General features: G+C 41.9%; 1 protein-coding gene across 1 annotated transcript in view; it reads right to left on the reverse strand.

Annotated features, from left to right (window-relative positions):
• Positions 1 to 14,257, reverse strand: part of LOC124787730 (huntingtin) — a 392,251-nt gene that overhangs the window by 154,983 nt on the left and 223,011 nt on the right. The window contains exon 22 of the mRNA XM_047254577.1: positions 4,813 to 4,948. Coding sequence (XP_047110533.1) covers positions 4,813 to 4,948 — 136 coding nt within the window. The remainder of the gene's footprint in view (positions 1 to 4,812; positions 4,949 to 14,257) is intronic.

Below are 14,257 nucleotides of genomic sequence, written 5' to 3' on the forward strand. Positions count from 1 at the left end.
CACTATACTGTTCATAGTAGCTTTTCTGCATTTTTATTTTCTTTTTCATTATCAGGCCTACTCCTGCATTACCCCTGTCTGATTTTGTAGTTATAGCCCAGAATTCACCTGACAAGGAGTCCCGTTCTTCCCACCACTGCACTTCCCTAATTCCCACTATACTTAACTTCAACCTACCCATTTCACTTTTTAAATTATTTAACCTTCCTGCTTGATTAAGGGATCTAATATTCCACAGTCCACCCCATGCAATCCCTGTTTTATTTTTCCTTGTTATGACGTCTACTTCTTTAGTCCCCACCCTGAAATCTGTATGAGAGACTATTATATTATCATAATATTTTACCCAAGAGATGCCCCCATCATTAAGCCACAGAGTAGAGTTGCATGCACTCGAAGGAAAAAAATAATAGCTTACAGTTAACTATTCACAGTAGCAGCACAGGAAGGATATGTTGGCTAATGTTAAAAGGCCAGAACACTCAATCATGCAGACTGGTGACCTCCTTTAGGAACAATGTGTTAGTCTGGCATCTCCACAGACAACTACCTGTTGTGTGAACACCTAGGGTACAACAACGATCTACATCGCTGAGACACCCAAGCCACCCCACCTCAGCAAGGTCCACAGTTCATTGGGGGGGAGGGGGGAGGGTGTCAACATTCACAATTTTATACTGCAACATAGTCACATTAGGTTTATTGTAATACAATGAAGTGAATTTGTTTCTGTTTCATTTGCAGTTTAGGAGATTGTGAAAACACATCATAGTTTTTCTCAATTGTGCTGATCTCCTCATTGTATTAGGCAATGGACAGAAATTTCTAGAAGATAGAAGCCATGTTCTCAAGAGTATTATTGCACTTTATTGTCATAATTACACAAAATGGACTGCAAAAACATTGTAATCTACATTACTATATAAAAACAAGACATTGCTTAACATTTTTACCAAAAATATGGAAAAGTACTTGACTGATTTTTTTAAAATTTTCTACATGATACTATGATACTCTAATACACAATGAGACGGACACAGACTATAGATTTTTTAATATTTATAATATATAAATATACACTCCTGGAAATGGAAAAAAGAACACATTGACACCGGTGTGTCAGACCCACCATACTTGCTCCGACACTGCGAGAGGGCTGTACAAGCAATGATCACACGCACGGCACAGCGGACACACCAGGAACCGCGGTGTTGGCCGTCGAATGGCGCTAGCTGCGCAGCATCTGTGCACCGCCGCCGTCAGTGTCAGCCAGTTTGCCGTGGCATACGGAGCTCTATCGCAGTCTTTAACAGTGGTAGCATGCCGCGACAGCGTGGACGTGAACCGTATGTGCAGTTGACGGACTTTGAGCGAGGGCGTATAGTGGGCATGCGGGAGGCCGGGTGGACGTACCGCCGAATTGCTCAACACGTGGGGCATGAGGTCTCCACAGTACATCGATGTTGTCGCCAGTGGTCGGCGGAAGGTGCACGTGCCCGTCGACCTGGGACCAGACCGCAGCGACGCACGGATGCACGCCAAGACCGTAGGATCCTACGCAGTGCCGTAGGGGACCGCACCGCCACTTCCCAGCAAATTAGGGACACTGTTGCTCCTGGGGTATCGGCGAGGACCATTCGCAACCGTCTCCGTGAAGCTGGGCTACGGTCCCGCACACCGTTAGGCCGTCTTCCGCTCACGCCCCAACATCGTGCAGCCCGCCTCCAGTGGTGTCGCGACAGGCGTGAATGGAGGGACGAATGGAGACGTGTCGTCTTCAGCGATGAGAGTCGCTTCTGCCTTGGCGCCAATGATGGTCGTATGCGTGTTTGGCGCCGTGCAGGTGAGCGCCACAATCAGGACTGCATACGACCGAGGCACACAGGGCCAACACCCGGCATCATGGTGTGGGGAGCGATCTCCTACACTGGCCGTACACCACTGGTGATCGTCGAGGGGACACTGAATAGTGAACGGTACATCCAAACCGTCATCGAACCCATCGTTCTACCATTCCTAGACCGGCAAGGGAACTTGCTGTTCCAACAGGACAATGCATGTCCGCATTTATCCCGTGCCACCCAACGTGCTCTAGAAGGTGTAAGTCAACTACCCTGGCCAGCACGAACGCTGGTCCAACTGAGGCGCCAGGTGGAAATGGCATGGCAAGCCGTTCCACAGGACTACATCCAGCATCTCTACGATTGTCTCCATGGGAGAATAGCAGCCTGCATTGCTGCGAAAGGTGGATATACACTGTACTAGTGCCGACATTGTGCATGCTCTGTTGCCTGTGTCTATGTGCCTGTGGTTCTGTCAGTGTGATCATGTGATGTATCTGACCCCAGGAATGTGTCAATAAAGTTTCCCCTTCCTGGGACAATGAATTCACGGAGTTCTTATTTCAATTTCCAGGAGTGTATGTATATAAAGGAAAAAAGTTGTTACCACAGGTTTTGAAAAGTTCTTGAGTGATTTACTTCAAAATTGTACATGATATTCTAATGAATATTTCAAAGCACACAGGCTGTATATTTTAATATATACAGGGTGGAGGAAAATTGTGTCATGAAATTTTAACCCTGGATAGCTGATGCCAGTAGGAACCAAAATTACTAATGTTGTGTAGGTCGACAACGCAAAATTTTTAAGCTACACAAGCTTGGCGCCATGCGCTCCGATTGGCCACGGGATTGCTCAACTCATCAACAGCTGTTAGTTTGCATACAATAAGTCTTTTACAAATTGTGTTGGCCCTGAAAAGGGCCTTTTTTATAGCTAGGACATTGTTTACTTAAAGCAGTTGCTTGAACTGGCGACCCTCTGACGTGACACAAGCTTGGTAATGCCGAATGGCGTTTTGCCGAACCCTTTCAAAGATTCCTGACATTGCCTTGATGTGATTGGCGGCATGTTGAATGCAATTCATTAAATCCTCTTCGTTTCTAGGTGGTCCGTGTCTGTGTGGGTGAACTAGAAGCTTGGAGAATCCCCACAGAAATAAGTCTGGTGGCGTGAGGTCTGGTGATTGCGAGGGCCATGTCCTACGAGCACCTCTGACATTTATCCAGCCATCGACGAGTTCACTTAAATATCTGTGCACAGCACGACTGTTGTGTGTGGGCGCCCCATCATGCTGCAATCATATGCGTAGTCTTATGCCCAGCGGAACATCTTCCAGCAGGCCGGGTAGAGTTTCTTGCAAAAAGTGAAGATAAGTTGAGGAGGTAGATGGACCAGCCCAATCAGATGGTCACCCACAATCCCTGCCCAAATGTTGAGCAAAAATCGTTCCTGATGTCTGTGGACGTACATTAGATGAGGATTTCCCCTTGGCCAGTAATAAACATTTCGAGTGTTGTAAAGGTCATCCCCATGGAAGGTGCACTCATTGATAAAGAACACAAAGGCGGGGAAGTCGGGATCTTGTGCAACATGTCACAGAAACCACCGGCAAAATCCTAGCCTGTGTTCATAGTCCACCACAGGATTTAGGTTTTGGACAAGGTGGAAGCTAAATGGATGCTGGCTGCCATCCCTCAAAACCTCCCAGACTAAGCGTGAGTGACCGCCATATCATGCTCAACTGCTCGAGTACTTGTCGTAGATGCTTCCTTGAAGTGCTGCATCTCGTAGTGTTCGAGGTATTGCAGCATCACCATGATATCCTGCTAATGAGCCTGTTTCAACAAGTCGCAGGTGAATTGCTGTAAACGTTTTCAGGTGTGGATGGCGTCTTGCTGGGTACCGTTCCTCATACAACCTTTGAGCTTCATGTGCATTACCGTTGCCTAGTCCAACAACAAAAACCATATCTCATTGTTCTTCAAATGAATACGGTGCCGCCTTGCTTACTGTATGACTAAATCGCAGGTTACGTGTGTGTGTGCTCCAAAGTGGAACTTACATGTGAATGCCTCTGACGTGAGGTGGAGACAAACAGCAAGACCTATTCGACACGTGTGCTTATCATGTTGGGGCATTGACGGGGCAAGGGACATTTGTATGTGTGAACTGACAACCATAGCACTGCCCGTCAACCGACAAATGGCAACAGGGCAACCCCATGACCAATCAGAGTGTGTGGCACCAAGTCTCTTTAGTTTAAAAATGGTGCGCTGTTGACCAACACAACATTAGTAATTTTGGTTCCTACTGGCATCAGCTATCCAGGTTAAAAATTTCGTGACACAATTTTTCTCCACCCTGTATAATATGTAACTATATGAAACACATACTATAAAACAAAAAAGACACATCACAAAGGAATTATCTGAATGTGATGGAACAACCAAAGGGATCCTGCAATGAACTGGTACCCCAGACCATCACTTGTCAGGTTGTATTGCAGGCAACAGTCAGGTGATACACTAGTGCCATCTGGGGCATCTCCAGACACGTCTTCAGCCTGGAATCTCATTGACTGGAGTAGGACTGTCTTCAGTGATGAATTCTGATTCAAAATTAGCCCCAAAAACCAGCAAAGATGTGTCTGGAGGTGGGATAGGAGGGCAGGATGAGGAGAGGAAGACATCTTATTAGCAAACAATGAAAACTCCAAATAGGGATATCACCACTGTAGGAAAAGATAGGTTGCTTCTTACCGTATAGATGACATGTTAAGTTGCAGACAGACACAATTAAAAGGCACTAACACATAAGCTTTCAGCCACAGACAGCAGCTCAGACCTGAATGCCACTGATCCGAGCTGCCAGAGCTGGCGGTCATAGGTTCACTTTTGATATTTCATTAACAATAGTATAAGACAAGATTAATAATAATTTTTTTTTTACTATTATGGTAATTCTTACCTTCAGTGCCTTGATTACCATTGGCTCAAACAAGCGGATGTAAGCAGCCAGTGAATCCTTGTCAGAACCCCTCGTGAAATTTTTCTGTAGGAATGGAGCTTTCCGGTCATTTCTCCTCCTTATATAATTCATCCACCTAAATTTCAAAGGTTTATCACTGTCACATATTTATCAACAAAACACACACTATGTCTGCTAAGATACTGACAGGTTATCATAAAGGAATTATTTTTATACATGTATCTCTGTAGTACAACACAGGAAATTCAAATGAAAACTTACTTGTGGACAGGTTATTGCTCACAAATTACAAAGACCACTACACAAAAACACAGGAATGTGCATCGGGAAAAACAATTCATGAGATCACAGAGAAGATAGTGTTATGCATTAGAAATGTAATTTAATGATTGTGTCACTATGAAATAAGGCCACTTCTGTTTACTACCAGAAAAAAACATAGCCCAGACAAGCAGCTAGACAATTAATTCAATAGTCAGGCTTTCTTCAAATGGTGAAGCTCTAAGAGTGGTCACTGTCTGATACGCAAGAAAGTTGGTACAATGAATGAGCGATGTGATTCACTGAGATCAAGATAGCAGACGCTCGGTCACCATGTGAGGTGGGCAAATGCCCTTGAACTTTCCTAACAATTAGTAGTGAGCTCCTGGGCATTCTGCGAAGATACTGTTTTCATTTAATGCACAATATTTCAATGGCCACTCCAGTCATCTTCCCTAGTGCTGAGAGTTTTGCTGTTATGTGCACTCGCAGCACTTTAAGAAGATGGCTGGGTCGGTGTTCGAAATATTGTTCATAAAATGGAAACAACAACTTTGCAGAGCACCCAGAAACACACTAGTAATCATGCATGCCAAGAAAACTTGAGGGATCATATCCTAACTTCTTTGTAAAGGTCTTTTCAAAGAAAAGCAGAGGAATGTAACTCAGGAGATGCCTCAGCCAAGGATAATCATTAACTCTTTCCCACAACACATCAGAGCAAGCAGGGAAAGTGTAAGTACTATACAGAAGACTAGCGAATGGAAACAGAACAAGACACACAGCATTAAGCCACACTGCCTGCACTCTGCTCTCTAGTGAAACTGGGTTTTAAGTACCTAAGCCTCAGCCACACATCATGGGTAGTAGATGGAACAGGTCTGCTCCAGTTTTACAAGGTGTTTGTGCAATCCTGCCTCAATTATAGTTGCACGGTTTACAGCTAAGTTTGCCATGAGGGGATTCAGCTGGTGATAGGAACATACAGGACAAGTCTGATTCCCAGTCTCTATGCTGAGGCTGGTGAACCACCACTCATAATCCAGTGGCAGATCCACATGGTGCGCCGTGTATGCCACCTACTGTCCACCTCATGATCTCCAGCATTCCATACTGTTGCTTGCTGTCCAATGGAATGATTATTTAGAAATAGGTGGGAACGGAATGAAGCCACTTGGGATTCGTGTGTGGCAGGACTTAGTAGCTCTTAATGGGACCATATTTCTGAGCTTCATCAAGGCTGGAGTCATTTGACACACGGTTGATAAAAGGATCCAAAATTATTTTACATTTATCAGCATAAAAAAGGAATTTTACTCCGTGCTGTGTTTTTAAATCAATGTTTTACACAATTTTATCCAAGCACTGTGGCTGTGTGGTTGTCTACACAGATGGGTCTGCCCAGGTAAATGCATCAGCTGTGCTGTGGTGTTTCCAGAATGTGTTATGAAGATTCGGTTACTTGATACATTAACAGTGTACGATGCTGAATTATATGTGATCTTGAGGGCAGTGGAACAGATGCGGTGTCTTCCTGATACCAAATTCCTCATCCACAGTGACTCGCTACGTGCCCTTCAGCCTACCCATCACATGTACCGAGCACAAAAGTACCCTCAGCTGATCTGTGACACCCTTTCCCACTTACAGAAGCAAAACAAGGATGTGTCATTCTGCAGGGTACCAGGGCACATGGGCTTTCAGGATAACGAAGCAGAAGATGATGCAGCTAAGAGTGCCTACAATTTCCAAATGTGCTGCCCCTGTAGTGTACTTACCTCACTGTTGAGGCAGAGGATCATGCGTCAGTGGGAGGAGGAATGGTTAGAGTTGAGAGAAAGCTGCACCTGGTAAAATCAATAGTGTGGCTGTGGCATTCCTCCTTCCAGCCAGTGCAGTGCCTGTGGAGTAAGCACTGTTCTCTGATGCATGGATTCTTCCTCTGACACGAGGATCCACCCGTATATAGTACTTATCGGGTACAAATATACCAAGCCATGAGGGCTGCACCCAACTTATCACCTAACTTCCTCTCTACTTCAGGAAACAATGATTCAAATGTGGTCTGTGTGTCAAGTTTTTGTGTAATGTCTGGTGTTCTCAATAGTATCTTCGGTATATGATATTAACATGTGGATGGTTGCTTCATCTTTTATTTTCTAATTGATCAACCGAGCACAATTCCCTGTTACACTGTTTTCGATTTGTGTAGTTACAGTCCATGTATATTAATCACAAACTGCCTTGAGGCTTATATCTTTTGATGTTCTCTGTGAAAGTGTAAGAGTGAGTGAGAGTGAGTGTCCCAGGGTGGTTGATGATTAAATTTTATATTTCACTCTTTGGTGCATATTTTTCACAAATCAAAATGACATTCATCTCCCATCAGTTGAGTATGGGTGCTGATGACTTATCTTTTGAGTGCTCTATACATACGACCACCATCACCAATCATGATGTGCAACCAATTAACAACTTGACAGAGGAAGGACAGAAGATTAGAATTCAACATCTCATCACCATCAAGTTCATTAGAAATGGAACAACAAAACAGTATGGCATGCAAAGACACAGCACAAAGGCATGGCACAAGTGGAGACATGTTTTACTCTTGCGTGAGCTGCAATTAACTGTACAGATTTTAAAGTAATCATCTAAGCATCTGTCTAGGGCAATTTAGAGACACAATATAAAACTTAAATCCAGAATGGGACTTGAGCCACCATCCTCGCAAATGCAAGTACACTGTCCTCCTGCAACATCACCTCACTCAGTATTTTGTATTGCGCATTAAAAGAACAGAGAACCAAATTAATGATTTCAAAGACATCCTTCCACCCAAATCAATTTTTGATTTCTTCTGCTCTGTCACATGGTGATTTCATTGGCCTTTTATGTCACATGGTGATTTCATTGGCCTTTTATACTTTCATGTCCCTCTGCAAACAGCTCAGCTGGTAGACAATGCATTAAAAGTTGACAGTATCGTTCAAGTGGTTCAACCAAGTCCCTCCATGGACTTTAATCTTATTAAACATGTGTCAGCAAAAATAATCAATTTTTGAAAGTATTATGTAACTGGATGGATAAAAAAAATCTACTCACCATATGGTGGCAGGAGAACACACATATAATAGTACCTAAATTTGCAAGTTTTCAGAGTCAGATATTCCTTCTTCTGAAAGAAGGGTTAAAGGGGAAGGAAGAGGGATGATAGGAAAGGACTGGTGAAATTTAAGAAATGGGGAGAGTTCGGAAAAGTCATCCATAATCCCAGATCAGGGGACACTTACTAAGTGGTATGAGAAGGAAAGAGAAGATTTTTTTATTTATCCAATTACTTTATATTGAACATTTGTTGAATTCACTTGGAAGATACATTTCAGCTATATTGGCACCTTACAGGACTGTTCCAGTGTTGGAGATTGCTATTCCTGATGAATTCCAACAAGTCCTTCAGGAAATCATCAGTAACCCCATGGGGTCAGTGCACGTAAATTCGAAATAGTCACTGGCACTTGCAGTCAGGGCACACATTATCATGAAACAGTAGTTCTAGTTACCTTCCTTATTGCTAAGCAGTTCCAGAGGCTCGCATCATATCCATATCTTGATTCATACAGACAAGAACTGCAGAGACCCTACACCAGTGTAATCCTATGTTCTGCATAATTTCTGAACATACAGGTATGTCATCCTAATAGGAAATATGTTGTGCAGAAACAGAATGCTACCATCTTTATTATAAGAATAACCTCCACTGTCTCTAACAATGGAACAAAAATGCTTCTTTACTTTCAGTCTGTTACCTCCTATATTATATTCTAGGATAACTCTGCACTCTCTGAGCATTTTCTTAGACCAGAAAAGGGTGAGCAGGCAGATCTGCAGTGTCAGTTTGCAAATTTTGTGTAGGTTGTTGCTCAGGTATCTCAAAATTCTAACTCTGCAATCCCTGTACGGACACTAAATCATGGGATTTGTTGTTGGAAATACTGACTCATTCAGAAAAAAACTGTAGCTTTCATTGAATGAACACAGGATGGAAAATGATTTAAACCTGGATAACATTTCCTTAAATATACAGATCGGTGTGCACTACTCAACAAGTTTTATTTTCAATAAGATTCCAGCAAAACTGAGAAAAGTTGGTCATATACCTCAACTCTTCAAATATTAAGCTGAAAGGTTTTACTGTGACACAGACCTCCTATACTGTATAGGAGTTCCTTGCATCAGTTCTGAACTTCTCTCTCTGCTGCATTATTATTTCATATGATCTCTCACAATCATTTTTAATGTTTTATTGATTTTTTTCAGTTTCATTTGTTTATAAATTTTTATTTAGCATTCTGCAACTTACTAAATATAAAGTCAAAATTAGCAAATCTGATTCATGAAACATTTACAAAGTATCTAAATAGAAATTTATGGGAAAATAGCTCAGCCCTTAGAAATAAACACTGGTGTATGGCAAGGTGATGGCCTATCCCCAGTCCTTTTTAATTGTGTTCTAGAAAAAAACGCACAGGATGAGAAATTGGAATGGATATATGACTTCACCAGTAAGGTTGGGAAAAGGAAACAAAAATACTGGAATAAACTGCCTTACATTTGTGGATGTTTTTGCTATTCTTTCTCAAAATGTGACATTCTGTAGTGACACAGATTAATCTTCTAGAAGAAATAGCCAAAAGGTCCGATTTAAGATTTTCTGCACGAAAAAAATAACATACATTAAAGATGCACCAATATTTCTAAACACAGACACTGGCCAAACAGAGGAGGTTAAAAAATTTAAATATCTTGGTGAGATAATTGAAGAAAATAGTCCAGAAAAAAAGATGCTATAGAAGAAGGAATACATATGAGGTACCACCCAAAATATCCAAGAATTTCATTGCATGAGTCAAATCAGTAGCAGCACAGCATTCCACAGCTAAATGTCATGAGAGGCACATCTTAGCTACTGTGGCACAAAGATGCATCATCTATGGTGCACGCAGTTGTGAGCTGTAGCGGCGCGTGTCAGGATGTGTTTCAGTGCTTCTGTGAATTATGAAATGGGTAATGTGAAGGAGCAATGGACCTGCATCAAATTCTGTTTCAAGTTAAAGAAAACTGCAGCTGAAAGCCACCGCTTGCTGCCAGAAGCATTTTGTGGGAATGCACTGATTCAAGCAAGAACATTTGAGTGATTCAAGTACTTCAAGGAAGTCCAAGAATCTGTGGACGAGGATAAACATTCCAGTCTGTCAACATGCGCAGCACCGGAACTGATCACAAAAGTGTGAGATGTGATCCACAATGACTGAAAGCAGACAATTCACTATGTTTGTGACAGACTTGGACTGTCATACAGTACATGTCAATGAATTCCAGCCAATGAACTGAAGCGAAGTTTGTCCCTCGCCTTCTCAGCACTGACCAATGAAACCTCGGGTTCCAGAAGTACACTGAGCTGCAACAAAGAGATGGTGAGTGTCCAAAATTCTTATCCAGAGTCATAACAAGAGATGAATCTTGAGTCTACGGTTATAACTGTGACACAAAGCAGCAGTCATTACAATGGCAAACGCCAACTACCTCAAGGCCAACTACAGTTCAAAAAGTTTGGTCACACTGTCAACAAGCAGTTTTACTGTGTGGTTTTGAGGTGACTGAGGGAAAATTTTTGGTGCAAATGGTCCGAGTTATGGAAAAAGAAAGACTGGTAGGTGCACCATGACAACACATCCATGCACACCTTACTCGTTGTGAAAGAATTCCTGGCCAAAAACAAAATGGCAACGGTCCACCAGCCTCCCTATTAGCCAAATCTAGCCCCGTGTGACTTCTACGTGTTGTCAAAGATGAAAATCATCCCGAAAGAGCAACATTTTGACTCAACTGAAGATGTCCAAATGGAATTGTACCGTGTACTGAACACCTTTAACCCTGCGGACTTCCAAGAATGCTTCCAAAAATGAGAACAATGCTGGAATTGTAGCATACATTCCCAAGGCGACTACTTTGAAGGTCATTAGGATTTAAGTATATTCCCAAGGTGACTACTTTGAAGGACATTAGGTTGTGAGTACAGTTTTCTGATTTTTGCAATGAAATTCTTGGATATTTTGGGTAACACCTCATAAAATGGGAAGGGCATAAATTATAACTAAAGAATTTTACAATAAAAAAATTGCCTGTCTGAAATGCAAAAATAAGGCATTATAGTACACATAAATAAGAAATACAGTACTAGGAAAATATTTAAGAAAATTATTAGGAAAATATTAGGCTCATGAAAAATTGTGGGAAGTTGGAAATTACAAAGTAATGATGAATCAAGACACAAAGGAAATGAAGAATATTAGCTGCCAAAAGGCATTGATTTGAATCAATGGGGGAAGTTGAAAATTTGTGCTGGACTGGGGTTCAAACCCATGTTTCCTGCTTACTAGGCAGATGCACTGACCACTGCGCCATGCGGTCACAGTAGTCACCATAACTGCATGGACTGCCTTAGCACACCCCGTGTCAGACCCAAATTCTCAACTTATAACACACACTACCAATGCAGTGCCCCTGCTTATTAGCCTCATTACTCACTGTGTCTTGCAAATTCCCATAGGGGTTTGACCTTGATGTGCATCTGCACAGAAGGGATCAATGGCCGTCATCATAATAATAAATGGGCAGATAAAAGTGGCTTGGACAAGTGGATACAACTGGATGTGAGTATATGCATATAACCACACCCTGTGGTGCTCACACTACATGTATGCCTGCCACGTGATCTACACTGGTTCAGAGCATAACGTGGGCTTTATCGGTGATCGGTGTGAGTAGAGCAGTGCAAAGAGTGGAGCAGCAGGTATTAATGGTGGATAGTTACATGGTAACAAAGTCAGTTGTTAGCTGAGAAATTTAATGGTGTCAAAGTGCCATGCAAAGCTTAGTCTGAAAATGGTGCCAGACAGGCTCTGTTCTGAACAAGTCTAAAAACATTTCAAAACATGCCTGCACACCAGAAAATGTAGCTGCAGTTCACCAAAAAATGCTTCAGAGTTCTACCAAATCAACCTGGTGCGAAAGATCAAAATATCACATTGATCATGCGAACAAATACTCTACCTGGACCAGTACGTGCATCCCTACCAAGTGTCTACTGTTCATCCAGTAAAACTATCATATGTTCCTCAGCACCTCCTGTTTTGTGAGTGACTATTCATTAAGATAACAATGAATGGCTTCGACATGGATCTCTCATTTATGTCTGATGAAGTCTCATTTTACCCGAGTGGGTATGTTAGCTCACAGAATCACAGGTTCTGGGCAGTGGAGAATACACATAACTTCTATGAAACACTATTGAATGATCAGAAGTATGGGGTCTGGTGTGCAGTGTCAACATGCCACATCATTGGTCTCGTCTTCTTTCATCAAACCCTGACTTTTGCACATTACATTTCGAACACTTTGAATCTATTTGTGGCAGCATTAACGGAGGAGGAAAAGACCTACAGTTACTTCCAACAGTATGGAGCTACTGCCCATACAGCTGACCGAACCTTGGAGCATATTTACACAATCTACATGCCTGACAGAGTTGTTGCCCAGTCTGATCACGGCCCTAGCTGGCCACCCAGGTAACCTGACCTGTCAGTGTGCAATTATTTAACCTGAGGAGCCCGTAAGTCTAAAGGGTATTGCGACAACCCTCATAGTCTTCAAGAACTGTAGCAGAACTTTAAGTCAGATAAGACTGCAGCACTTCCAGCAATCCATCTCCGATCCACCTTCATGAACTTGTTGACCAGGTCCCAAAAATGCCAATAGATGAATGTTGGTCAATTTCAGCATTTGCTGTAGTAACATTAGTACTGTATTTACTTTCCTCTGCACTGTTTCTTTGTACCCTGGAACTCTGTTCCCTGGGCCACTTTTATTTGCCCTACCCTGTATACGTGGTGTCTGTTCATTTGGACAAGTCCGAGAAAGAAGAAGACAGTAATTTTTTGGACATTGATTTTGAATGCAAGACAGTAATTAACCATGTTGTTGTTGCGGTCTTCAGTCCAGAGACTGGTTTGATGCAGCTCTCCATGCTACTCTATCCTGTGGAAGCTTCTTCATCTCCCAGTACCTACTGCAGCCTACATCCTTCTGAATCTGCATAGTGTATTCATCTCTTGGTCTCCCTCTACGATTTTTACCCTCCACACTTCCCTCCAATACTAAATTGGTGATCCCTTGATGTCTCAGAATATGCCCTACCAACTGATCCCTTCTTCTAGTCAAGTTGTGCCACAAACTCCTCTTCTCCTCAATTCTATTCAATACCTCCTCATTAGTTATGTGATCTACCCATCTAATCTTCAGCATTCTTCTGTAATACCACATTTCGAAAGCTTCTATTCTCTTCTTGTCTAAACTACTTATTGTCCATGTTTCACTTCCATACAAGGCGACACTCCATACAAATACTTTCAGAAACGACTTCCTGACACTTAAATCTATACTCGATGTTAACAAATTTCTCTTCTTCAGAAATGCTTTCCTTGCCATTCCAAGTTTTCATTTTATATTCTCTCTATTTTGACCATCATCAGTTATTTTGCTCATTTACTACTTTAAGTGTGTCATTTCCTAATCTAATTCCCGCAGCATCACCCGATTTAATTCAACTACATTCCATTATCCTCGTTTTGCTTTTGTTGATGTTCATCTTAAATCCTCCTTTCAAGACACTGTCCATTCAATTCAGCTGCTCTTCAAGGTCCTTTGCTGTATCTGACAGAATTACAATGTCATTGGCGAACCTCAAAGTTTTTATTTCTTCTTCATGGATTTTAATTCCTACCCCGAATGTTTCTTTTGTTTCCTTTACTGCTTGGTCAATACACAGATTGAACAACATCAGGGATAGGCTACAACCCTGTCTCACTCCTTTCCCAACCACTGCTTCCCTTTCATGTCCCTCGACTATTATTAACCATAATCTTCAAATATTAGTGTGATAAAAAGTCAACAGAAAATTGGATCAACAAACAAAAAAAGGATTTAGAAAAAGAAATAATATAAAATCTGAAGAAACAAATGACAGAAAAATGTTTAGGGATAAGTATTGAATGAGGAAGTATTGAATGAGGAAGGATTCAAAGGAGGAGAGCGAAAACAA

Source organism: Schistocerca piceifrons, chromosome 3, assembly GCF_021461385.2.
Source record: "Schistocerca piceifrons isolate TAMUIC-IGC-003096 chromosome 3, iqSchPice1.1, whole genome shotgun sequence".
NCBI classification, from domain to species: Eukaryota; Metazoa; Arthropoda; class Insecta; order Orthoptera; family Acrididae; genus Schistocerca; species Schistocerca piceifrons.